At 37.6% G+C, this 24,797-nt stretch overlaps 1 protein-coding gene across 2 annotated transcripts; it reads right to left on the bottom strand.

The window, feature by feature from the left end:
* Positions 1 to 91: 91 nt before the first annotated feature.
* On the bottom strand, positions 92 to 24,328 carry LOC109054125 (cAMP-dependent protein kinase inhibitor gamma-like). Of its 2 annotated transcripts, none has more exons than XM_019071433.2 (3): positions 24,289 to 24,328; positions 3,030 to 3,208; positions 92 to 909 (listed from the first exon to the last, which is right to left on the bottom strand). In XM_019071433.2, exons 2-3 carry the CDS (start codon positions 3,178 to 3,180, stop codon positions 827 to 829), a joined length of 234 nt encoding a protein of 77 aa, XP_018926978.1. In that variant the 5' UTR covers positions 3,181 to 3,208; positions 24,289 to 24,328; the 3' UTR covers positions 92 to 826. The 2 variants fall into 2 exon arrangements, with proteins under 2 accessions (XP_018926978.1, XP_018926979.1); XM_019071434.2 differs by lacking the exon at positions 24,289 to 24,328 and adding an exon at positions 19,129 to 19,468.
* Positions 24,329 to 24,797: the final 469 nt, after the last annotated feature.

The following is a 24,797-nucleotide window of genomic DNA, read 5'->3' as shown; positions in this document are numbered from 1 at the left end:
GTATAATAATTTTCATAACTTCTCCTTCAAATACATCCAAACACAACTTTAACAAAAAAAAAAAATCAATAAATAAAGTCACTGAAAGCAATAATGTCATTCCTTTTATTCTGAGGTACTTATATTTATAGGTCACAATATAAATGCAATGAGTGTTTCTGAGAGTCTGACAAAAACCACAAAACAGTGCCAGGAGCAGAAAGCAATAACTCAGATACTACATAAATATTGTTAATTATGTTACATTTGTGTTACAGTATATAATATAGAAGTATAGAAACAAACCTCTTCTGACCGCAGGCAATATTTGAGAATTCTGTTCTATAGTCAGACCACCTTCAACTGTAGTGGTCATTGTTTAAAAAACAATCAAAAAAAAAATTAAAACTGAGCCATCCATGTCATAGGATGTAACAAAAAGGCTATATTTGGTACTATATAGTTTACAGTAGCTCTGAGTATTTGTTTTAACAGTAACTCAACACGAGATTGAACGGTTTAGTTGAAGTCTAGGATGGAAAAATATCAAAACGCCTGTGCTTCTGCTCAACCTCTGTTAGAAAAAACAAACTTCCCTCACTCAGTGCTGTGGATGAATACAGTCCTCGACACATTCGTCCCATTTAGTGGTGTTTGCAAAGGCAGTGTCTTCTCCATCTGTCTCTTAGGCACTCAACAGCATGCAATGGGTGGACATCCACCTTTTAATGGCAGTCTATGAGAGGAGCTCTTTACTGCTGCCTGACGACCAAAGATGAGGAGAATTTTCATTAGAAAAGGAGAGAACTCCCCAGCTTTCCTCTCTCCTCCGGTTCATTCTTCATCTTTATGACGGTCCCTCTGTCCCCTGTTTATCCTGGCTCCCAGATGCCTCTGCTTCAGGGGCTGGAGATCCAGAAGCATCTCCCTCTACAAGACACAGATAATGACAAACCTTTTTGCTTCAACATTGCATGCCCAGTATATTCTCCAGCTAAACATTCTTAACAGAGTCCTCATGGTCATGGGAAAGTCTCAGGTTATTTCAGAGATAAAATAGTGCCAAGAATGTGAACTAAGGAAACTGGGTCAAATAGAGACAGATGCTGCTCCTATTTCAGTAGGAAAGAGTTGAAATTTCCCATACGAATAGGAAACGGTCAAGGAAGCAGTTATTGTTGAGAGGGCAGATAATAAATCTTTGTCATTGGTGACAGACTCCATTCAAACTCACCAAACCTATTCATGTTCAGTCTGGACACTGTGACCTTGTAGAGCCGTGTCCTGGATAAAGTAAGGGACGTTGTGAAAGAAAGGCCAGTGAAAGCCTTTGGTTCTCATCCTCTTTTGTGAACGACACTTGTAATGTGTTCATGTATCACAGTCTTACCGTATTCACAAAGCAAGTCATTACAGGGGCCAAACTGATGCAGTGTTGCATAACAAATATGACCTGATAGACCACTGGCAGTCAGGAGACATTAGTGCTGTTCATGTGATGAAAGAGCAGATAGTTGTGCAGAATTACTAAAGTAAATTACTGCAATCAGAATACTGAAAAATGTACTGAAGGAAATACCTTTGCAGAGTGTTTCTGCAAAGTTTTAAAGGTTAGCTTTCATAGCTTTATATAGCCACTTCATATTACAGTTCACTTATAGTGTTATATTTTTCTTGTTTACATTACATATTTCAGTGTAAAAAAGTATAGATGATCTAATAGATAAAATACAAAGGAATAATCGTAACTCTTTTTGTAAATAAATGCAAAACAGATGATATGAGTTTCTGTTATAGGAACATTCTAACAAAGCAAGGTTTTATTCTTACATTCTTTGACATAACATTAATGCAAAACCACACACACAAAACCACATTAAAAGTCATGGGGTACAAAAAGAAGAAGGAGGATAAGCAGAAGTAGTTGAAGGTGGAGGAGGAGGAGAAGGAAAAGGGAGAAGGAAGGGAGGAAGAGGAGGAGAAGCAAAAGATGACAATGTTGAATAAAATGTAGGAGGAGGAGGAGAGAAAGAGATGGCAGTAGTTTAGGGGTGGTTGAAGGTGGAGGAAAAGAGGAGGAGGTTAAAGAAGGAGAAGTAGAAAAACAAGGCAGTAAATGAGGATGAGGAGAAGGAGGATGAGAAGAAAAATTAGGAGGAGGATGACAAGAAGAAGGAGAAGAAAAAGTAGTAAGACGGATTTTTAGGAAGAGATGGAGAAAAAAAGAGGAAGAATGAGAAGGAGCTTTAGTAAGAGGAGAAATAGTAAGGGGAGGAGGATTAAGAAGAGGGGAGGAGGAGGAAAGAAGAAGAAGAAAGAATGAGGTTTAGTAAGAGGAGGAGAAGTAGTAAGAGGAGGAGGATAAGAGGAGGAGAAGTAGTAAGAGGAGGAGGATTAGGAAGAGGAGGAGAAGTAGTAAGAGGAGGAGGATTAGGAAGAGGAGGAGGAGGAGGAGAAGTAAGAGAAGAGGTTTAGTAAGAGAAGGAGAAGTAGTAAGAGAAGGAGGATTAGGAGGAGGAGGAGAAGTAGTAGTCAGAGAAGAAGGATAATGAAAAGGAGGAGGAGGAGAAGAAGTAAGAGAAGAGGTTAACTAGGAGAAGGAGAAGTAGTAAGAGAAGGAGGATTAGGAAGAGGAGGAGAATAAAGGGAGAGTAGGAGAAGGAGAAGTAGTAAGAGAAGGAGGATTAGGAAGAGGAGGAGAAGAAGAAGAAAGGGAAGGAGGTTTAGGGAGAGGAGGAGAAGGAGAAGTAGAAGAAGAAGGTTTAGAGAGAGGAGGAGGAGAAAAAGAAGAGATGAGGAGAAAATAATATAAAGGAGGGGGAGGAGAAAAAAAATGGAGACAGAGCAGAAGGATGAGAAGAAGAAGAGGAGGAGGAGGAGGAGGAGACAGATAAGATGCAGAAAAAGAAGATAAAGAAAGGAAGACAGGAAGAAGAGAAGGACAACAAAAAGAAAAAGAAGGAGGGGTAGAAGAGGTGGAGAGGAGAATGTTGGAGGAATATCTAATACAGCTGCTGCCTCGCAAGAAGAAGTGAAGCTGTGTGACGCACCTGCAGCTTTCAGGTCCATCTGAGCCATGTCTTTGGATAGTTCACCAGTCCCCACCGCTACTGCCTCTCCTTTAATGTCTGGCACTGCGTTCCTGCGACCTGTACGATCACAGTTTATGAACTCTGAATATGACGCCTCAACGTCCATCATCTGCTCACAAACTGCCCTCTCATTACACCTGAAAGAAACAAAAGAAGACAAAAGATAGAACAGTTACTGTCTGTTAAGAAAGTAAGCAAGCAAACAGTAATCTCTTTCGAGTACCTCTATATAATGAGCTCTGAAAAGGAAAATCCTAACACACAGAAAACCTGTGAATCTCTCAGTTCAGTAATGCCCATGACAGAACACGCCGTCTGATGAATTGGAGTAATTAAAAATACTTCAGGGGCTCTATTTCAATGCTAAAGTTAATAGATTCAGTCACTGAACTCATTTCATGGCCTAATTATATAAGAGAGCCAAAAGCATTCATTCAACTCTGGATGCATTCGTCATTCTTTTCATGCTTGTTTACACTCAGGGTTTCTTATGAGTATCAGTGCAAGCTTGCAAATGGAGCCTTATTGGCACGCAAACAAGACATAAAACCCCAAAGCGATCGATTAGACACTTTTTGGAGCTCATCAAACTGCTTTCAGGAAGGAGAGTCGTGGGTGGGCATTATGCTGAGAGAGGAAACCTCCCAGAGAAAGTATCCAAAACACATTAGCTGCTCACTCACTAAGTGTCCCCTAAGTCAACATGCAAACCCCATTTACTTTAACCAGTGCTGGCGATAACGTCTCAAAAGTAACACGCTCATTTTACTCCTTACACCATAATATCCTAATTACTTTTTCAATAAATATTTAAAAGTATAACTATAATTTAAGATAACCAGTTTCAATTTGAATATGTTTTGAAATGTAATTTATTCCTGTGATGCAAAGCTGAATTTTTTAGCAGACATTACTCCAGTCTTCAGTGTCACATGATAAATTTTTTTTTTTTTTTTTGGTGGTCAAGAAACATTTCTTAATATCAGTGTTGAAATCTTTGAGTTGGGCTGCATGGTATTTTTGTAGAATACAATTATAATAATTACAACTAATAATACTTGTACTGACCCCAAACGTTTGAACATTAGTGATTATATAAAAAATTAATTAAAAATAAAGATTTATGAATGTCTTAAACCAAGTCTAGTGGAAAAAGTAATGCAAGTGTCATTTTTAGCAATAAATAAATAAAAATAAATTAAAACAGTTATTAGTTTATTTTTTAGTACACTCTTAAAGGGGTCATTTGATACGATCTCAATTTTTCCTTTCTCTTTGGAGTGTTACAAGCTCTTGGTGAATAAAGAAGATCTGTAAAGTTGCGAAGATTAAAGTCTCAAATCCAAAGAGATATTCTTTATAAAAGTTAAGAGTCAACCACGCCCTCATAAAACGGCTCATTCTAACATGCCCCTCACATGTCTACGTCACGATGTGGGAAGATTTGCATAACGCCACCCAAATGTTAAAAGAAAGAAGGCATAACTTATTCTTGCTGTTACCGCCGCCGCCGCCACCACCATGTTGTGGAGATGCTGTGTGTTTTGTTGTGAAAGCGAAACTACTTTGTTTGATCTTCCAAAAGAGGACACAACTAGAAATCAGTGGTTAAGTTGTATTTACAACACTATTCCAGAACAGTTCAACCCAAATATTCAGATGTTTATGGGAGGACTGTTTCCTGATCCTGGAAGAGAAGACTACAATGCCGGCTGTTCTGACTCACAGTCTGTAAGTACGTTTACATATTTAAATAACACCACTGATGATGTTTTGTTGTTTCTCTGATCACAAATGCAGACATGGTTTTGTTTATGCGTCGCGATGCAAGGCAATGCGAAAAAAGACAGTATAAGTCAGCGGATCTCAATTCCAGTCAGGGTTGCCAGGTTTTTGCAAACAAAACCCACCTAATTGCTACTCAAAACTAGCCCAATCGCGTTTCGAGGGGGTGGGGTTCCCCGGTAAAAATCGCATTCCAGGGGATAAAATACATGTTTCTTGGCGGGGATCCTCCAGAAAAATTTGCATTCCAGAGGCTAAATATCATGTTATTGGGGTCGCTTCAACCCGCGGACATGAAAAACAACCCGCGGCAACAGTGTTAAAGTAGCCCAATTCCACGGGAAAACCAAGGACTTGGACACCCCCCTGCTCTGCACATTATGGCTTCAGACGTTTGTTATATTTGAACGTAAGTGCCCTGCGAAGTGGACATCACAGGATATTCCGCCATGATTCAAGTTTGAAGCGAACATATATGTTCCATTCAAAGTGCATTGAAGTGTGCGAGACGTCAATTTAAATTGTATTTATTTACAGAGGTATATTGTGAATTGAAGACGTTGTGCAGCGCAAATCTGTGAATGAATGTTCCAAAGTGAAATAAACTTCAACAGATTTCCCCTGCTCAGGGAGTAGGGAGCAATGAACACTGTGTAGGGACCATGTCAATCGGAACACAGTTCATGCACGGAGCTCACTTCTAACGAGCTGATTATCTGAATCAAGTGTGTTAAAGAGAGACATGCAAAATATGCAGAGCTGGGGGGCGCGAGGACTGGAATTAAGAACCACTGGTATTGTCATTATAATCTGTAATTATGTCCCCACTGGATGCAACAAATGCGTTATTTATAATGGGTTTTAATGTTTTTGTCTCGGCGCTCCGGGACACATGGCATCACAGTATAGTAAGGGGTGTAACATTTCCGTCACACATTTGAAGTATTCGGCCAATCACAACACAATGGATAGCTGGCCAATCAGAGCTCACCTCTCTTTTCAGAATGATGAGCTTTGTAAAAATCAACGTGTTTCAGAAGGCAGGGCAAAGAGGAGAAACTATAATTTACAGTATGTGGAAAATAATGTGTTTTTTGAAACTTAAACCACATAAACACATTTCATTACACCAAATATACAAAATAATGTTATTTTTGCAACATCATATGACCCCTTTAAAAATAAAGGTGCTTAAAAAGTTCTTCACAGCAATGCTATATAAGAACCATTTTTGGTTCCACAAAGAACCATTCTGTCAAAGGTTACCATCTCTTTCTTACCTTCTTATAATCTGAAGAACTTTCTTTCGCCACAAGGAACCTTTTGTGAAACAGAAAGGTTCTTCCAATGTTAAAGGTTCTTTATGGAACCATTTAGAAAAGAAAGGTCCTTCTATGGCAGCGTGAAGTGCCTTTATTTTTAAGAGTGTCCATACTGTTCAAAGTCTTTCAAAAAAAAAAAAAAAAAATCAATTAATTCTATCTCTGAAATCTCTTTCCTTTTTCATTTGAAATCACCAATCAATTCAATCGTTTCATGATGGATAAAAATCAAGTTACTGTTATCGCATATCCTGTTTCGCTAAGAGATGCATCAGACTGGGCTGCAAATACAAATGTTGACTTTATGTGAGTTGTTACTCTTAAATGCCACTCTGAATCTGTTCAGCTGGCCTGTATGAAGAGAAGAAAAAGGGATATTCCAGAGGAATGCGAGAGGGCAAGAGAAAGATGGTAAACACAAATAAATGTGATGCTATGTGTTGGAAGCTGAGGGGGAGGTAGTGAGGGAGAAAATTACAGGGTATAAATCATAGTGCTGGTCTTCACTGCTCATCCCTCCTTTCTGCATCACTCCTTCCCCTCGAATCACCTCTCTCCATCCCTTTCTCTTTTGTCTTTCTAACCCTCCTCTTTTTTCCTCTTTCTTTTTATAGTTCTCTCTCCCTTTCTATTATTTTCAAATGCTCCAGTAGTGCTAAGCAAATCAGGGGTGTAAGAACAATCTGGAAAGTGGGAGGGACATTTGACTTGAAAAGTACTGATTATCTACCAAATTGTGAGCAGAGATTTCTGCAAGCTATCTTCAAGAGCAATGGATGCCTATGTTGGAATGTGTTGCGACAAAGTTCACTTTTAAAAATCACTTCTGTGAATCAAGGGGTCAAAGTTTGGCTTGTTCAATAAGCCCCTGCTAGTAGATTACAAAAGTACATTGATGATAAATTCTTTGCAATGCAAGTTAATCTTTGTTTTTCTTTGTGCAGTTTAATCGCATACACAGAAATTTACTATATTGCCACAAGAAAAATGTTGCTCCCTCAATATAGCATCACAAGGTCACGACTTCACATTGCGTGACCATGACACAAGGATGTCGTTACCTCAACAAAATGATCTCGTGGCCACAACATAATATCATGTTCCCACGAGTTAATATGTCGTAGCCACAGAAAAATTAAGTAATCCAAACATGTCCTCTTCCAGTCACCTGTCAATGCAATCGACATAAACGTTATTTGAAGAGCCAGTTACTTTCAATTTTGATCTATTGCTCTATTTTGATCACTGCCATAGACATCAATGTTTATATCTGAACTATAATCTTTCATCCCAGTATTTCTGTGATAATATGAATGATTGTAAGACAGAAATAATACTGGGTAGTTGGACAGACTGTTTGTGAAGCTGTTTCTTACCTAAACATGCAACATTAACTGTATGCTCTCTGCGTCAGCGGCAGAACCAACGCAGAATTGAATGTTCCGGTATGACTTTTTCAAAGGTCAGATGGACATAGGCGAATCGTTGTCATTTAGAATTAGATTACATGGGTGTTTGAATGATTAATTGTACAGCTTTAACTTCCAGAATTAAAATTTCCTGATAATTTCCTCACCCCCTATGATCTGAGATGTTCATGTCTTTCTTTTTTCAGTTGAAAAGAAATTAAGGTTTTTGAGGAAAACATTCCAGGATTTTTCTCCATATAGTGGACTTCAATGGTGGACAACGGGTTGAAGGTCCAAACTGCAGTTTCAATGCAGCTTCAAAGGGCTCTACATGATCCCGGCAAGGAATAAGGTATCTGTAATTTTCTAAAAAATAAATAAAATAAAATGTATATACTTTTTAACCACTATTGCTTATCTTGCACTAGCTCTGCGAAGCATGTCCATGATTTCACACATTACGTAAAGTCATGTTGGAAAGGTCATGCGTGACGTGGGAAGAAGTAGTACTGAACTCCATCTGATTTTCTTTTTTGTAAAGGGCATTTGATTTAGTCTCGCACATTCGCTTTGTAAACACTGAGTTGGTACTTCTGCCCAAGTCACACATGACATTTCCAACTTAATGCGTTAAGGATGTGTAACGGACGCACATTGCAGAGCTAAAGCACGATGAGCATTTGTGGTTAAAAAGTATATAAATTATTTTTGAAAAATGATTGTTTACTAGATAAGACCCTTATTCCTCGCTGGGATCATGTAGAGCCCTTTGAAGCTTCATTGAAACTGCAATTTGGACCTTCGACCTATTGGTCTCTGTTGAAGTCCACTATATGGAAAAAAATCTTGGAATGTTTTCCTCAAAAACCTTAATTTCATTTCGACTGAAGAAAGAAAGACACAAACCTCTTATCAAATATTGCAATGTCAGTTTTTTTTTAATAGCTATGCAGCAGTATTTTGATGCATTCTGAAATTTAGCAAAAAACCCTAAGGCACTCAGCAAAGTTCAAGGAAGCTCCACATGGCATTGGTTTACATTATTTAGCATCATACTGAAGAGGATCTGCATTGTTTTCCTCAGCTGTTTGCTATCATATCACAGCCTGTGCACATTCAACACTGGCCACTGTGTTTTATCAGGCTGAGTCATTACACATAAAAGCACCAGCATGTGAGTTACCCGGTATGCCCAACCTCACTGTCAGCCAGGACCTTGAGAAGTGTGAGCCAATTTCACTTTCAAGCAAACTTTACTGACGTGTTCTCCAAATATCAACCCGTTTCCGCAGAATATAATAACTAGTACTCCCATGTCCTAAGTAATGCAGGAAGAGAGGGGTTTTTTTGTATTGCTTTGACCCAAGTCGGCAAAGGTAAGGCTCGGTTCACAGTAGCTGATGAAGATTTTGAACAGTGGCCTACAGAGAGCTCAACTTCAAAGAAGAGGCAAACTGAAGAAAGAGTCATACAAAGTGCATGAGGCTTTTAAGAGACTCTTCCCCCAAAAAACACAAGTTGTGCTCTATTGAAAAAGTAGACATAATAATGTCTTACTTTCACAAAAACTCAAAATGCGCTTGACATCCCAAGTTGATGCCTGGCAAAACAGCGTTTAATTTCCATGCTACTGTGGATTGCAAAAGGTTTTCCTTATCACCCCTTACACATCTGTGTTGGCCAAAAGCATGGGAATACAAACACACACAAACGTTTGGGGTCAGTTCGATTTTTTTTTTTTTTTTCAAAGAAAGAAATTAACATTTTAACTCAGCAAGAACAAATTAAACTGATCAAATGTGACATTAAAACATTTGTAATGATTTCTATTTAAAATAAATTATGTTCTTTAATAATTTTCTATTCATTAAATAATACTGAAAAAAAAAAAAACATCTTGGTTTCTACAAAAATATTAATCAGCGCAAATGTTTTCAACAGGTATAATAATAAGAAATGTTTTTTTGAGCAGCAGATCAGCATATTAGAATGATTTCTGAAGGGTCAAGTGAGACTGAAGACTGGAGTAATTATGCTGAAAATTCAACTTTGCATCACAGGAATAAATTACATTTTTAAATATTTTTAACATGGAAACCCGTTATTTTAGATTGTAGTAATATTTAACAATATTTAACACCCTCAGTGAGTATGAGAAACAACCCACAACTTTTGTACTTGTGTACAAATTGTGTACATATGTAAATGTTTTTTACTTATTGTTATTTAATATATTGTTTTATGTAATTTCTTTTTTTATAGTATAATTAGCATGTTGTAGCATCTCTTTTAATTTCTCTGCTTTTAAGTGGCCAATATAAAGTGCTCCAGCCTGGGAATCCTGAAGTAAAAGTTTCTATATTTAGTGAGTTTATCTGAGGCAACAGGAGGCTGTTGCTTTGCTTGGCTCAAATGTACAGTGTTCGGTTACTTTCCATTTACTCTCCCAAATTTCATTACAATAAAAGTTACACTAAGGCTCACTACAGGTAATTTGATACATTTTCCATATGGCCCATCTGACTAAAACAAATCTTTTATTTGCTGATGGCGTTACAAGTAGGAGGAAATGGGAGCCAACAGCAGCTGTAGGCAGCGTCAGAGGACGAACGACGCAGGTGTGCGCACAATATAAACATCTAACATACCAGAGGGAAAACAGCCTAGCTCTCGCCCTTAGCCTGTAATCCTCATAGGATCAAGAGTGAGAGCCTTACAAAAACACCAACCTGAGTGCTGACGTATTCATCATTTGCCTGAGTTCTGCATCGACAGCAGGCCTAAACAAATGACAAACCCAGGTTTTGCCTTTATTTAAATTAAAAACTCCCAAACAAAACAGCAAATCAGTTGAAGGAGTCTTGCTTCAACTCTCACTAGATGTTTCTTGATATGTCCAGTGTCTAAACAGTCTGCAAAGCCCACCGGGTACATAAACTCATTGCTCATTTCCATATTTGGACAAATCATGAGATAGTAGGCCCCATCATGAGAATGAAATCCAGCCGACTAGATCTTTACTCAAAATGAGAGTCAACCACAGATCTATTGACAATAATGGGATGGTTCTATAAAAAATTTAAATTCTGTCATTATTTACTCAACCATTATTTGGTCAAATAATGTCATTATTTACTCAAACATTTACTCAACAGGTTGCCAAACCAGTGTTTCTGAATGTATAATGAATATCTTGGTCTCCGTTTTAAGAGATCAGCACTTTGTTTGTTTTTTGTTCTTGGTTCTCTAGGCCATTCAGATCAATCATGAAAACTACTAAAATGGTTCATTCAGCACCTATCATGGTTTTAAAGGGATAGTTCACCCAAATTACATAATCCAAAAATTACTCACTCTCATGTCGTTCCAAACACAAATTACGATATTTTTGAAGAAATCTGAGAGCTTTCTGACCTTGCATAGACCACACCGCAACTGACACATTCAAGACCCAGAAATGTAGTAAGGACATTGTTAAAATAGTCATGTGACATCAGTAGTTCAACCTTAATCTTACAAGGCTACGAGAATAATTTTGTTTGCAAAGAAAACTAAAATAATGACTTTCTTCTCATCTGTGTCAGTCTTGGACATGTGATCATGAGAGCACCACGATTAAGGCTGGTAATCGAAAATCAATTCCGATTCCAGAATTGGATACTTAAGGTCAGGAATTGGACGCTGATTCATCCAGTAATGAAACAAGTACATCTTGAGAGAGTCATGTAATCATACATTATTAAAAAAAATTTTTTCAGAATCATAAGAGAACCACAACTTCCATTGGGGGAAAAAAAAAATAAAAAAAATAAAAAAAACTCAATTTATCCAGAATCATAGAGTTCTATTTTACACATAAACAAAACTCTCAAAACGTTTGCACACTCTTAAAGAGTCCAGTTTTTATGTAGCCTATTGATTTTTGTTCATGGGATTCAGCCTCAATAAATGCTTTGCAAAAAAGAGAGAAATGTTTGATATCTTTATTTAATTGATAAGCAGAATCGGAATTGATAAAAGTCAAACGATACCCAACCCTAACCACGATGCATAAAGGTTAAACCACTGATGTCACATTAACTATTTTAACAATGTCCTTACTACGTTTCTGGGCCTTGTACATGGTAGTTCTTTTGCGGTCTATGGAGGGTCAGAAAGCTCTCAGATTTCAAAAATATCTTGATTTGTGCTCCGAAGATGAACAAAAGTGAACAAAATGACAAAATTTTCATATTTGGTTAATTATCCCATCGTGTTCTGCATCTTGGTCCATGCATAACTGCTCTAATATGTGGACAGTAAAGGTTAGCCCAGGCCTAATAGAAATATATATTCAAAATAAAATCAAATACTAGAAAGTGTAAAATATGGTCCTTTTACCAGCAACTCTGTAAAGGTCCTTCAGAAATGATCTCACTTTCCTTTATAAAGCTTGCATCCCATCACCTTGTTCCTAGAAAACACCATATATGGCCCTTTGGTAAAATTATTAAGACACTTATACAAGACACTTCCATGAAAAGCAGAGTGCTCAGACAGAGACAGAGCGGTGCAGCTCAGGAATGCACAAAGGAAATAAAATGGCTGAGGTTAATATTATTACACCACAACACAAGCTAAATGTTTTATGGCCAAATATGCTCATCTCCAATATGCCTGTGGCTTTCAAGTGTAGAAACATGAATGCATATTGAGTGAGTCTCTGGCACTCTCCAGTCCATCAAACCGGTCACAGGGTGTGTCAATATAAACCTAAGCAATTACATGCATGGTTTAAATACTTTTTGCTCATAACTGCTTGACTTCCTCCATCAGTCCCTGGCTTGAAAGTGCATGTGGCCACTCTAAGCAAACTGTTCAGTCAATATAGGCCGGAACTGGATGGTGAAGATGGGACCCTCGGGACAAATGCCCTTACTCCTCAGCAGCAGGAGATGAACTGTAAAAGCAAGAGACTCAAAGTTCACTCTAGACACTCGATCTTCACCCAGATCACCTGTGGACTGAAAGGCCGCCAATGGATCCCCTTTTCAGCTATTGCATCAAACTAATCTCATTAAACCTGCTGTAACATGAGCGTGGTCAATAACGGTCTCAGAGAGGATGACAATGTTTCTTTGTTCTCCGTGTCACTGTGTACTCTAATCATATAATGGCACAGTACAGTTGTGGGAGCCTTTTATTTCAACCATGAATGCAGTGAGAATCAGTACACCTGCAAAACAAATAGGTTTCATTTATAGCCCTCCATCCTTGCGGCTGTCGACCGAAGAATGGGAGATCTTCTAAACAGAGTGTAACGGGAGCTCTTACTGATATTACGAACAAAGGTCCGGGAGCGCCCAGCGGAGGATACAAGTCTACTGCTACAATTCTACTGGGACCCTCGGTGCCTCTGAGCGTCATGAAAACATATCATCTTGTGCTGGTTGCAATATGCCCAAACAAACAACCTTAAATTAAGTAATTTAACATTTGCCAGAGGAATAAACCTGCAAAAAAAATTGCAACGGAATCTTCCAATAAGCCTTTCAGAATAAGCACAAATTAAAATAATATTTTTTTTTTTTAGTTTAATCGCTTTAAGTTAAAATGTGAATCTCAGATTTTCAGTGTACATTCAGACTGTTGGACCCTACAGTGTACAAACAAACAAAAACACCTCAATGAGATCTCCAGTATACAAAGTGTACAAACAAACAAAAACACCTCAATCTCCAGTATTGAAAATCACATTGAATTTGGTCAAACAAACAAATAAATGAACAACTGAATAAACTAACAAATGAATTAACTACTGAATTATCAAAGAAGCAAATTAATGAACAAATGAATAAAAAATAAATAAAGACAAAAAGAACATAAAAGACCAAATAAATGAACAAACAAAAACGAATGAATGACACAATGGCCGAACAAATTAATGAACAAATAAAACAAACTAATAATAAATGAAACAATTGAATGAACAAAAACAAACAAAATAATAATGAACTACTGAGCAAACAAATTAATGAACAAAAACAAACATACTATTTCACATGAATTAATAAACTACTGAATAAATAAATGAAAACAAATAAACAAATGAAAGTACAAAGAAATAAAGAAAAAAGAAATCAGTAATGAAACAAACAAATTACAGATTACAGTAATACCTCTCAAAAACCATGTTTGCCATCCTGTTGACTCATTTAGGCCTACCACCACAAGATGTACATCTCAACCAGTGATAGAAACATGGCAACCAGACTATAATATATTTTTGCTTACATTTGTTTGCTTATTATGGCAAAAAAATAGCCAAGAAACACCCAAATGGGGCAAGTTTATGTAGGCTGTAGAAATGACAAAACCTCCTTTTCATATTGCCATTAGACAGACATGCACACACTGCTGACTGCAGGAATTTCAGGCCTTTTAACAGGGATTTTAAGATGAAGGAGTCTGCTGATACTACATTTAAAGCTCCTGTTTTTGGCAAGAGAACAAAGTTTATAATAGCTCACAAGGAATGAAGTAAGCTTGAAAAATGCCCCACATTCTGTCTTTATCAGGAAGAATTTCTGGACACAGCGAAGCTGCATCTAATCAAGTTGAATAGACTCCAGCCTGTCTAAAGAAGCAAGCACATTTAGCTGCTCTTTAGATAAGTGCACCAGCTCCAGCACTCCCCTGTTTACTCAGATGAGCCACAGCTCAACTGAACCAACACACACTTTGTGTTCACATGACGTACGTGACTGCCCATTCAAGAAGGGGGAAAAAACACCCAAACAACCACCGAGAAGGCATTGTTTTTTTTTTTTGGCATTGGTAAATCTCTCAATTCAAAATTAATTTGCAGTCATCCTACATTTCCTTCCACCTTTTGAAGGGTGTTGCTTTGTGTGTCCACATCTATTTTTCTCAAGCAACATCAAAAGAGCCACTGCCTGAATTTCCACACTGACGATATTATTCAGGACCAAAAACGGTCACCTTCTTCCACCGCCCAAACATTTCTTGCTATTATGACTTTTTAAATGCCAACTTTACAGTCCCCAAGCACTTCAGCTGCACTTTCACAGCCTCTTATCAGCATACTGTAACATTTCACGGCCCATGTTCAGCATCCCCTGAAAAAAGGTTATGAGCCCACCGCGAGGGAACTTTGTTGGTACATTACACATCCACTGCACCTAAAATATGAGTGGAAGGATCTTCGTGGTAATCATGAACAAGTCATTAAAAAAAAAATTTGAAAACAAACAAAAAATAGATTTGAGTTTAAAAATTATATAAAAATATGCACACACAAAAAAATTACAATTAATGCAGTTGCCATTTCATTTCAGTGATGTGACAAATTAATTTTTAAAAGACCAATTACTTTAACTGATTTTCTAATTAATAAGAGCTTATGAAAAATACATGCACTATCATTGTAATACATAGCATATAGTTTATAATGGATTTAGCATGTTAGGACAAGTTATTCTCAGTCATAACAATTTGAATACTTTTATCATTTATTTGGAAATGGGTTTTCTCGCTCCCCAAGACTCAATAACTGGTGACAAAATATATATTATGGAATTTTGGCCCATTTTTAAATAGACCCAATGAGAAAAATGAACATATATTTAAATTTCATTTATATCTACATTGCTGATTAACATTTCTATAATTCAATATTTCTAATCAGTATAGTAAAAACTCAACGTATATAATAAAAAATAAATGACTAAATCTAAAAAAAAATACTTGAGTATTTCTACTGTACATCATGGAAACTCCCCAAATATTATGAGAGATATATGGCTCAATTTTAAAATTCTGTCTGCATAGATCAGATGTCCAAAATCCTATAAGCACATTTTTAATGCCAAACACAGATTGCATGTAAAACAAAATAGCTCTGAAATGTGTGATGGGCATATTGGTCAAGGAGGTGGCATGAACACTGTGCAAAGCAAGAAGAGAATCTGCCAGGCCTGCAGTCATGCTGCTTGTGGATGAGACTGTGGTGTCACCCACACGTGACTCACTCTCATTCGTCCTCCTCTAATGCCCAACGGGACCGGTGCCACTCTATGCATGAGGATTTTACAGAGGATCAAGACGAGAATTGCAAAGCTAATGCAGAAAGTTTGCGGTCAGGCGAAAGAGGAAGTTTTTCTCATGTCATCAAGACCCTTTCAGCTCCCTGGGTGCTTTACAATCAAGATTTTCAAAGCCACTAAGAAGCAATTAACTGAAGATTTGAAAACGATAGCCGAATCGAGATTAAAGCCATTTTCTTGCACTGATATCAGGAGGCTTTTAGTTCACAGGGCCCTTTAACTGAGTGTGTATTTGGTGTTATTTCATGAAACAAAGTGTTAGCATTTAAAAAGGCTCAGGGAGATGAAGGTGTGCGACCACCGCCTCTTTACTAATGCAGGAGTTGATGGGCTTCATTTCCCTCCCTTTTGATATCAGAGCAAATATTAAATAATAATGAGGACACTGCAGGGAGAACGAGTCAAATGTTAGGGCAGTTCGAGCCAGCTGAACTTTAGAGCCGACACACAAATACCCAAATCCAGCTTTAATAATTGCACAGCTCCAACACTGTCTCAACATTATTTGTCTGGCACAGGTGGCCGCCTCAATGTATTTGCCTCATTATTTGAAAGAAACACCAACTTTCAGACTCCACAAAGATAAAGAGCAAAGAGCTTGTGGTTTGTCTTCCTTCCTACTTCAAATACAATTAATATCTCTAATAAGCAGGAATGAAAATGCTTCAACTCGAACTCTTCTGAAAATGCAGAAGACTGCTATTTTCCCTAATGAAAGCTTGCAGAAGAGTTTTACTTTGAAATGTTCTGAGGGCAGAAAGGAAAAGGTCTCAATTAAGCAATCATTTTGCTGTCTACTAAAGGGTTTCGATTTAGACCACTTTAGAGGAAGTAAAACTCCTATGCGTCACTGAAAGATGGCATCTATTTTTTCTACAGTTATGATGACATGCAAGCCTACATTATGCAGTCAACTGTCACAGTCAATCATCCGGCCAGAAAATGAGTGTTTGCTGAGAGAGTGAGAGAGTTCAAATCTCTGTCCGAGCCAAGAGTATCAGATGTCTGAATCAATCCACTGTTTATGTGAAGGCATAATTACCACTTATTGTTTTTATGTGGCTCTTTCCCCAATTAAATTCGCAGCATGGAGGCGAGAGAGAGAGAGGGAGTGTGCTAAAAGAGTTTAGGATTTCCCCATGAATCACACATCTGACTATGACAACAGTGACTGAAGGGAGGAATCTTTGCAGAGTCATGAACAGGTGGTGTCGTTCAGAAGATGACAGCGGGAGTTTATTTGACTGGGAACGTTGGAAAAAGATTAAAAATGAAAAGCTCTCCCAAAAATTCTTTCATTATTTACTCATTCTCATGTCAATTAAATCTCTTTCTTCGGTGAAAAACAAATGGAGGACAACTTTACCATAGTCCAAGCTCAATTTAATTTGTACTGCAGAGGGGGAGGTTTTCAGGACCAACTTCAGTCTGATTGGTCTCAAACAATGCTACTGACTTAAAATATAGAGCATTAATTAATTTGTACTGCAGAGGGGGAGGTTTTCAGTGTCTTAATTTCAGTCTGATTGGTCTCAAACAATGCTACTGGCTTAAAATATAGTGCATTAGTAAAGGGCTACAGTTCTAAACAGGTAAAAACGTCAGGCAAAACATTGTACAAGAGTTATGTCTTTTAAATTGTTCCTAAAATGTAATTATTGGAGGTTTACAGCATTTTTATGCACATGCAAACTCTTTGCCTACAAACAGTCAAAAGGTCACACGCCTCCCGAAAATAATCACACTGCTTGGAAAATAAATGGTTTGCACACAAATTACAGTACCTATCCAAACCAAATGCCACACACTGAAATATGCTCACCGTCATCTGCACCCTGCTATTACATACTACACAAACAGTAGCACAGAGACAATGTCAATGATCAACAAGATCCTCAAATGTAAAGAAAAATACAAATTTTTCTAGCAAGACCAAAGTTGTGGGAAAGTGAAGAGTGCACACAAAAAAAATCAATGTTCTTTCACTATTTACTCACCCACATGTCGTTTCAAACCCATTAGGCTACATTATTTTTTACAAAAAAAAAATAGTAAAAGTAATAATGTCAAATTACATTTTTTAATAATTTAGTTTTTGCCATATACATTTACATTTAGTCATTTAGCAGAGGGAAAACAATATAAAAGCGACAACATTAAATTCTAAATCTTCTAAAATAAAATATTATAGCTTTGCTTAAGGAACAGACTAAAATAAAATTCACTGAAAATCTTAAAATCAAAAATAATCAAATGTCTGGAATGTCTTTTGGTGCGAGTTTGACGTCTTGAGGTTAGTTGCTTCTGATTTGACAGCTGCAGCAGGGATTCTGAATATTATCAGTAGCTGTTACTTTAATGAAAAGATTCATGTGAAAATCCTTGTGAATACATACACATATATGGAGGAAAACACATACTGGATTGGAATGACATGAGGGCAAGTAAATAATGACAGAAAGTTCATTTTTGGCTCAACTATTCCTCTTAAGGGCAGGATATTGTCTCTTTGACAGGACCTTGTTACACACTTCCAGTTCTGCTCTTGCATTAAACAACACATGGCCTTAACAGGAAGCAGGTGGGACGTCTGTCCTTGTCGTTTATGTCCTTCTCCTGCACCCGAGGTCTGACTGCGAGAAAGAGCGAGAGGAGGATACACAGAACCAGAAACACTGTACCAGTGAGCATCTGGTGTACAGACAGACAAGAACGGAATACAGACATATTTATTATGCTTTAAGTGAAAGTTCACCCAAAAAAATGTTACATTGGACCCCACTGACTTTCATTGCGTTGTTAAAGTATCTTCTATTGTGTTTCACACAGGAATCAGGATAGAAGCTCATACGGTTTTGGAATGACATGAATGTGAGTACATGATGACAATTTTCATTTTGGGTCTATAATACCAATTCAACAGAAAATGATGCATAACTTAAAAACTCTTCAATATCACTGACACAAGTGTTCACTGAACGGTCAACCTCAGGGTTTGTGGGAAGTTTTGTCCTCACTGACAGCCTGAACGATATAAATGGACCCAGAAAATACTCTTTAAACAAAGTACAGCCATATTGCAAAACTCTATTTGCAGGTCCAACAAAATACTAAGAGATAAACTGAACATCCTTGTGATAAAACACTTCTGGCAATAACCATATTATTCTATGATGGTTTTATCATTTATGCACATGTAGGCGAGATCTTCCACCCAGTGCCCACAGCCACCAAACCCAAACAGCAATTAAAAAGAAACGTCCTGGACAAGCAAACGTAGCTAAACAGCTGTTAAGACTTAAAGACCACCTGTCACTGAACGTTTTCTCTTATTGCTGCCCCATCCTTAACCCTTTTCTCACTTCCAATTATCAATAATTCAAGCTAACAACCATTATCCAAACTTATAGTCACAGTATCAGCTTCAATTACTTACCAAACGCATTCCGAGCGCTAATGACATGGTGCTACAAAGCTCTCTGAGGACCTGAAGAAATACAGTTTTATTTTAGTCCACACGAGAAACAGAAAGCGGCATTATCTGATCCTAGTGTTTATAAGAGAGCCTCCTCTCATTCTCTCGCTTTCTGTCTGCCTCTCTCTTTCTCCTTCCCGTCTCTCTCTCTCTCCGCAGCGAATGGATCCCACACAGCTGCAGCACGCCTCTCTCCCACAGATCAGGGAGGATGTGGGCGTAAAGTGATTTGATTTGCTCTGAGTTGTGAAGAGAGGAAAACAAGCCAAACATATCCTGAGAGAAGCTTTCAAATCTTGAATGACAGCCTGAATGAATCTGACCAATGGCTTTAGCAAGAGCCCACATAAGTGCATGAAAGCCACACTGACCATGTTTACATGGACATGAAAATTCTGAATAATATCAGAATGTGGTCATATGTCAGTGTTGTAAGTGCCATGTAAACACGTTAATCAGCCAATTTTAATAAACAATGAGAATGAGAATTAATGAGTTGATTACATTTTCAATCTACTTTTACTAATTCGGCAGAGTAAAAGGCCAGAACAAGCAATTTTGAGAAAAGAGCATGTGTGTGGTTAAATTTATTCATTTATACAGGGAACAGCTGTGTGAGGCATATGTGACAAGTGTTTTTCAGAACAAAGTGTTAACTAAAATATGCCAAATAAAAAAAAAATAGAAATAATAAATAGTAATATAACAAAATAAAACGAGTTAAGACAAAGACAAAAAAACAAGAAACTAAAATAAAAATGAATATAAAAATAAAAGCTACTTCCAAATATTAATATAAACTTTAATAGTATATATAAACAATACTATACTACTATAAGACTGATATGGACTCATAGGTTTCGAGAAAATGTCAAAGCCTGGTTCCCTCAGCACAGGTCCTTCTCAAAAAATTAGCATATTGGATAAAAGTTTCATTATTTTCCATAATGTAATGATAAAAATTAAACTTTCATATATTTTAGATTCATTGCACACCAACTGAAATATTTCAGGTCTTTTATTGTTTTAATACTGATGATTTTGGCATACAGCTCATGAAAACCCAAAATTCCTATCTCAAAAATAAGCATATCATGAAAAGGTTCTCTAAACGAGCTATTAACCTAATCATCTGAATCAACTAACTAACTCTAAACACCTGCAAAAGATTCCTGAGGCTTTTAAAAACTCCCAGCCTGGTTCATTACTCAAAACCGCAATCATGGGTAAGACTGCCGACCTGACTGCTGTCCAGAAGGCCATCATTGACACCCTCAAGCGAGAGGGTAAGACACAGAAAGAAATTTCTGAACGAATAGGCTGTTCCCAGAGTGCTGTATCAAGGCACCTCAGTGGGAAGTCTGTGGGAAGGAAAAAAAGTGTGGCAAAAAACGCTGCACAACGAGAAGAGGTGACCGGACCCTGAGGAAGATTGTGGAGAAGGACCGATTCCAGACCTTGGGGGACCTGCGGAAGCAGTGGACTGAGTCTGGAGTAGAAACATCCAGAGCCACCGTGCACAGGCGTGTGCAGGAAATGGGCTACAGGTGCCGCATTCCCCAGGTCAAGCTACTTTTGAACCAGAAATAGCGGCAGAAGGATGAAAGCAAATTTTGCATGTCATTCGGAAATCAAGGTGCCAGAGTCTGGAGGAAGACTGGGGAGAAGGAAATGCCAAAATTACCTAACACCAGTGTCAAGTGCCCACAGTCAGTGATGGTCTGGGGTGCCATGTCAGCTGCTGGTGTTGGTCCACTGTGTTTTATCAAGGGCAGGGTCAATGCAGCTAGCTATCAGGAGATTTTGGAGCACTTCATGCTTCCATCTGCTGAAAAGCTTTATGGAGATGAAGATTTCGTTTTTCAGCACGACCTGGCACCTGCTCACAGTGCCAAAACCACTGGTAAATGGTTTACTGACCATGGTATTACTGTGCTCAATTGGCCTGCCCAACTCTCCTGACCTGAACCCCATAGAGAATCTGTGGGATATTGTGAAGAGAAAGTTGAGAGACGCAAGACCCAACACTCTGTATGAGCTTAAGGCCGCTATCGAAGCATCCTGGGCCTCCATAACACCTCAGCAGTGCCACAGGCTGATTGCCTCCATGCCACGCCGCATTGAAGCAGTCATTTCTGCAAAAGGATTCCCGACCAAGTATTGAGTGCATAACTGAACATAATTATTTGAAGGTTGACTTTTTTTGTATTAAAAACACTTTTCTTTTATTGGTCGGATGAAATATGCTAATTTTTTGAGATAGGAATTTTGGGTTTTCATGAGCTGTATGCCAAAATCATCAGTATTAAAACAATAAAAGACCTGAAATATTTCAGTTGGTGTGCAATGAATCTAAAATATATGAAAGTTTAATTTTTATCATTACATTATGGAAAATAATGAACTTTTATCCAAAAATCTAAAATCCTGATAACCACATCTAGATTCATAGGTTTCGAGAAAATGTCAAAGCCTGGTTCCCTCAGCAACAGCTGTGCAAATTCCTGCAAGATATATTAAGCTGTATGTATTTAATTATATTGACACTATAAAGCTGTACATTTCATGTGCAATAATAATAATAATCTGAACAGCCCTCCCAGCAGGCTATAACTGAGTGGAGAATTGCTTCCCAGCAATAACGTTATAATATCAATGGCCTTGTTGATGAGGCCCTCAAGACACTGTAGCACTGAAACTAAATCAAAGCACTTGTGCACACCAAATTATTTCGGGACAACAAATATGATTTTGTGAAGCTTACGGGTCAAAAGCTACCGGTGAAAGACCCCATAAATAGCCCCTGCTTTGAGCCAAGTGATTTATACATTTAAATTCATGCATCAACGAAATGCGAGACTGTTAAGTAAGCTATTCACTGCACCGACTATAAAAAGTTTTATAAAAATAGATAGAAAAACAAATCAAAACAAAAACAACCACAAAAGCCCTCGACAGATACTGTAGCATGATAATAGCTCAAGTACTAATGCAAAACTCTTGCTGTAGATTGACCTGGACGTGTCATGCAAATGAACCTTTCACTTAAAGCAAAGAGCCATGAGAGCACTAACCAAAGTGAGTGCTGCCAGTGCCAGCTGAGGATAATGCTTCTGCTTCATCACAATGATAAATGATAATAGTCACAACACATTATTGAGTACCACTACCTGCCATTTCATCAACCTACTCTAGCAGAAGAAGCCAAGTGGGTGATGACTTGCTGGAATAATATCTTTTGACTCAGAGGTCCAAAACAGCAGTTGCTAGTCAAGTTGTTGGGCCAGAGATAGAAAGTAGGACAACCAAGCCCATGAGAGCAGCAAAAGATACCAGCTGCACAGAACAAAATGACAGTTTAAGTCACATATCATGAAGTTCATTAAAACACCAATCTGTTTAATACAGTCTAACGTCCACTGCACCATCAAATATTAACAACCACTCTACTAAATTAGCTTCAGATGAACCGTCTGGATACATTTACACAGCTCACATGACTATGAAAAATTAAAAAGTCGATGACAATGAACTGATTGTTCAAGATTGTTTCGCTTCGGATTGTTCATTGTTGACGTGCAGCTCATCAAAATGCCTCAGTGAATCAAGTCCATGATGTCTTTGAGCTCAAGGGTCCCATGAATGTAGTAACCTAAACAACGGACTCCTCACAAGTGAAAGAACTAAAAACAGACCATCTTGCATATTAAATGCACAGATCAGCGCAAACAGGTCATCCACACACACACATACACTAAAATTTATTACATTTGAATTCTGTAAATGTCTTTGGCACGTCTTCAGGAGTGTGCCGCCAGAGCACTCTATCGTAATAAAAATGTCCATACATGATTGAACCACTGAAACTGGCATTTCTGATGCCTTCATTGTTACTATATTACTGTTGAACTCATGGAAAATGCTCTTAAAGAGATAATTCACCCAAAAAAGTCGTTCCAAAACCATTTTGAGCTAATGAAGATTTTTTTTTATTTAATCTATTAAGAGGTATACTATCATTTGCAAGCTGCAAAAAGTACAAATAGTCATCTTAAAATAAATCCATATGAATCTAGTGGTTTAACCCAAGTCTTCTGAAGAGATATGATCACTTTATATGATGAATAAATTTAATTTAGCCTTTAATTCAGATATAAACATTGATCAACACATACAGATACACATCAAACATAGTCGACAGAATGCTTGCTTGAAGAAAATTTTGTTTGGTTGGACTTTAAATGGACATATATTATTGAAGAAAAAAAATCTTCATCTTCATTACTAATACTAAACAAAAACAAATTCATATGGAATTACAAGGACAAGAGTAAATGACTGGTTTTTTTTTTTTTTTTTTTTTTTTTTTTGATTATCTAACCCTTGAATGTCAAACTAATCTGCATGTCTAAACTTGTCAAGACATCCCTCCTCTTCCAAACAAGAGAGTATATAAAGGCTTTGCCCATAAAGAGGCAGTTAAAAATATAATTTATGTCATCCTTCACTAATCTTCATGCTGTCAGGCAGAATGAGAGTGCTAGTCATTGCATTATATAAAAAAGGGGTCATTGAAAGGGTCCTGAGGTTGTCAACTCCTTACATTTCGCCAAACATCTCCTTTCGTGATCCACAGAATACAGGCTGAAACAAAATAAGCATATGTCATTTTTCATTTTAGGGCGAACTGTCCCTTTAAGGATCCTGCATGCACATTGGCAAACGTTGTGTTTTGCCTATAAAAGCAAAAACACTTGGGGAATTCTATTAGTAAACAGTGGCCAAGTAAAGAAAAACAGCCCAGACCATCTTGTTAAACCAACACCAACTATAGATTTAGATTAGGGAGCATTTAAATTTGTTTTGAATATTTTGTAGACGTACAAATGTTGGAATTAAACCAAATAAGCCCTTACATCACTCCTTCATACTTGAAAGTCTAATATAAAGAAGCGTCACGAATGATAGCAATGTTGCAGTTTATCCACAATATTACAGCATGTATTCAGCAAGATCCACAAACAAGTAACGCGTCAGTGTGTTTTGTTACATTTGTAACGCTTGTTGTTTTACTACCGACACCGGCTGCAATCGACCACCATCACCGTAACGAGCACTAACCTCGATCCGCTTTACTTTCTTCCACTTGTTAAGTACGGAGTATATCTGGTACCAAAAGAATGTGCAGGACACCATAAAAACTTAAGGTATAAACAGTCACATGTTACCAGCCATTTATAAACAATAAGCTAAGTGGGTAATAATTTCGAATAAAGCCTGGAGTAGAATAGACCATATAATGGCATGCTGACCTGGGGTACCACGATGTCCTTGTATCTGTGATAAACATCTTCACAATAGATATAAAAAATACTGAGGTAAAAAAAAGTAGTAGGAAACAGATATAACTGCCAATGATGGACTGTGGACAAGGATTTAAAAGCTATATTTAAAAATACTAATAAGAGTTAACGCACTATGACTAATAGCACAGTGAACCCAGTGTGGCATTGGGGGGTTGCAGTCTGACAATTCTGGATCTTCTTTAGGGAATCTTGAGTTACTGACTGCAGGATAAAGAAAGGGTGACAGGGTCAGTGATGCTGGGGTGTCAGTAGGTAAGCCGTAGG

Source organism: Cyprinus carpio, chromosome B23 (assembly GCF_018340385.1).
Source record: "Cyprinus carpio isolate SPL01 chromosome B23, ASM1834038v1, whole genome shotgun sequence".
NCBI lineage: Eukaryota > Metazoa > Chordata > Actinopteri > Cypriniformes > Cyprinidae > Cyprinus > Cyprinus carpio.
The sequence above is the reverse complement of the archived record's forward strand: the minus strand, read 5'-3'. Positions and strand labels throughout refer to the sequence as shown.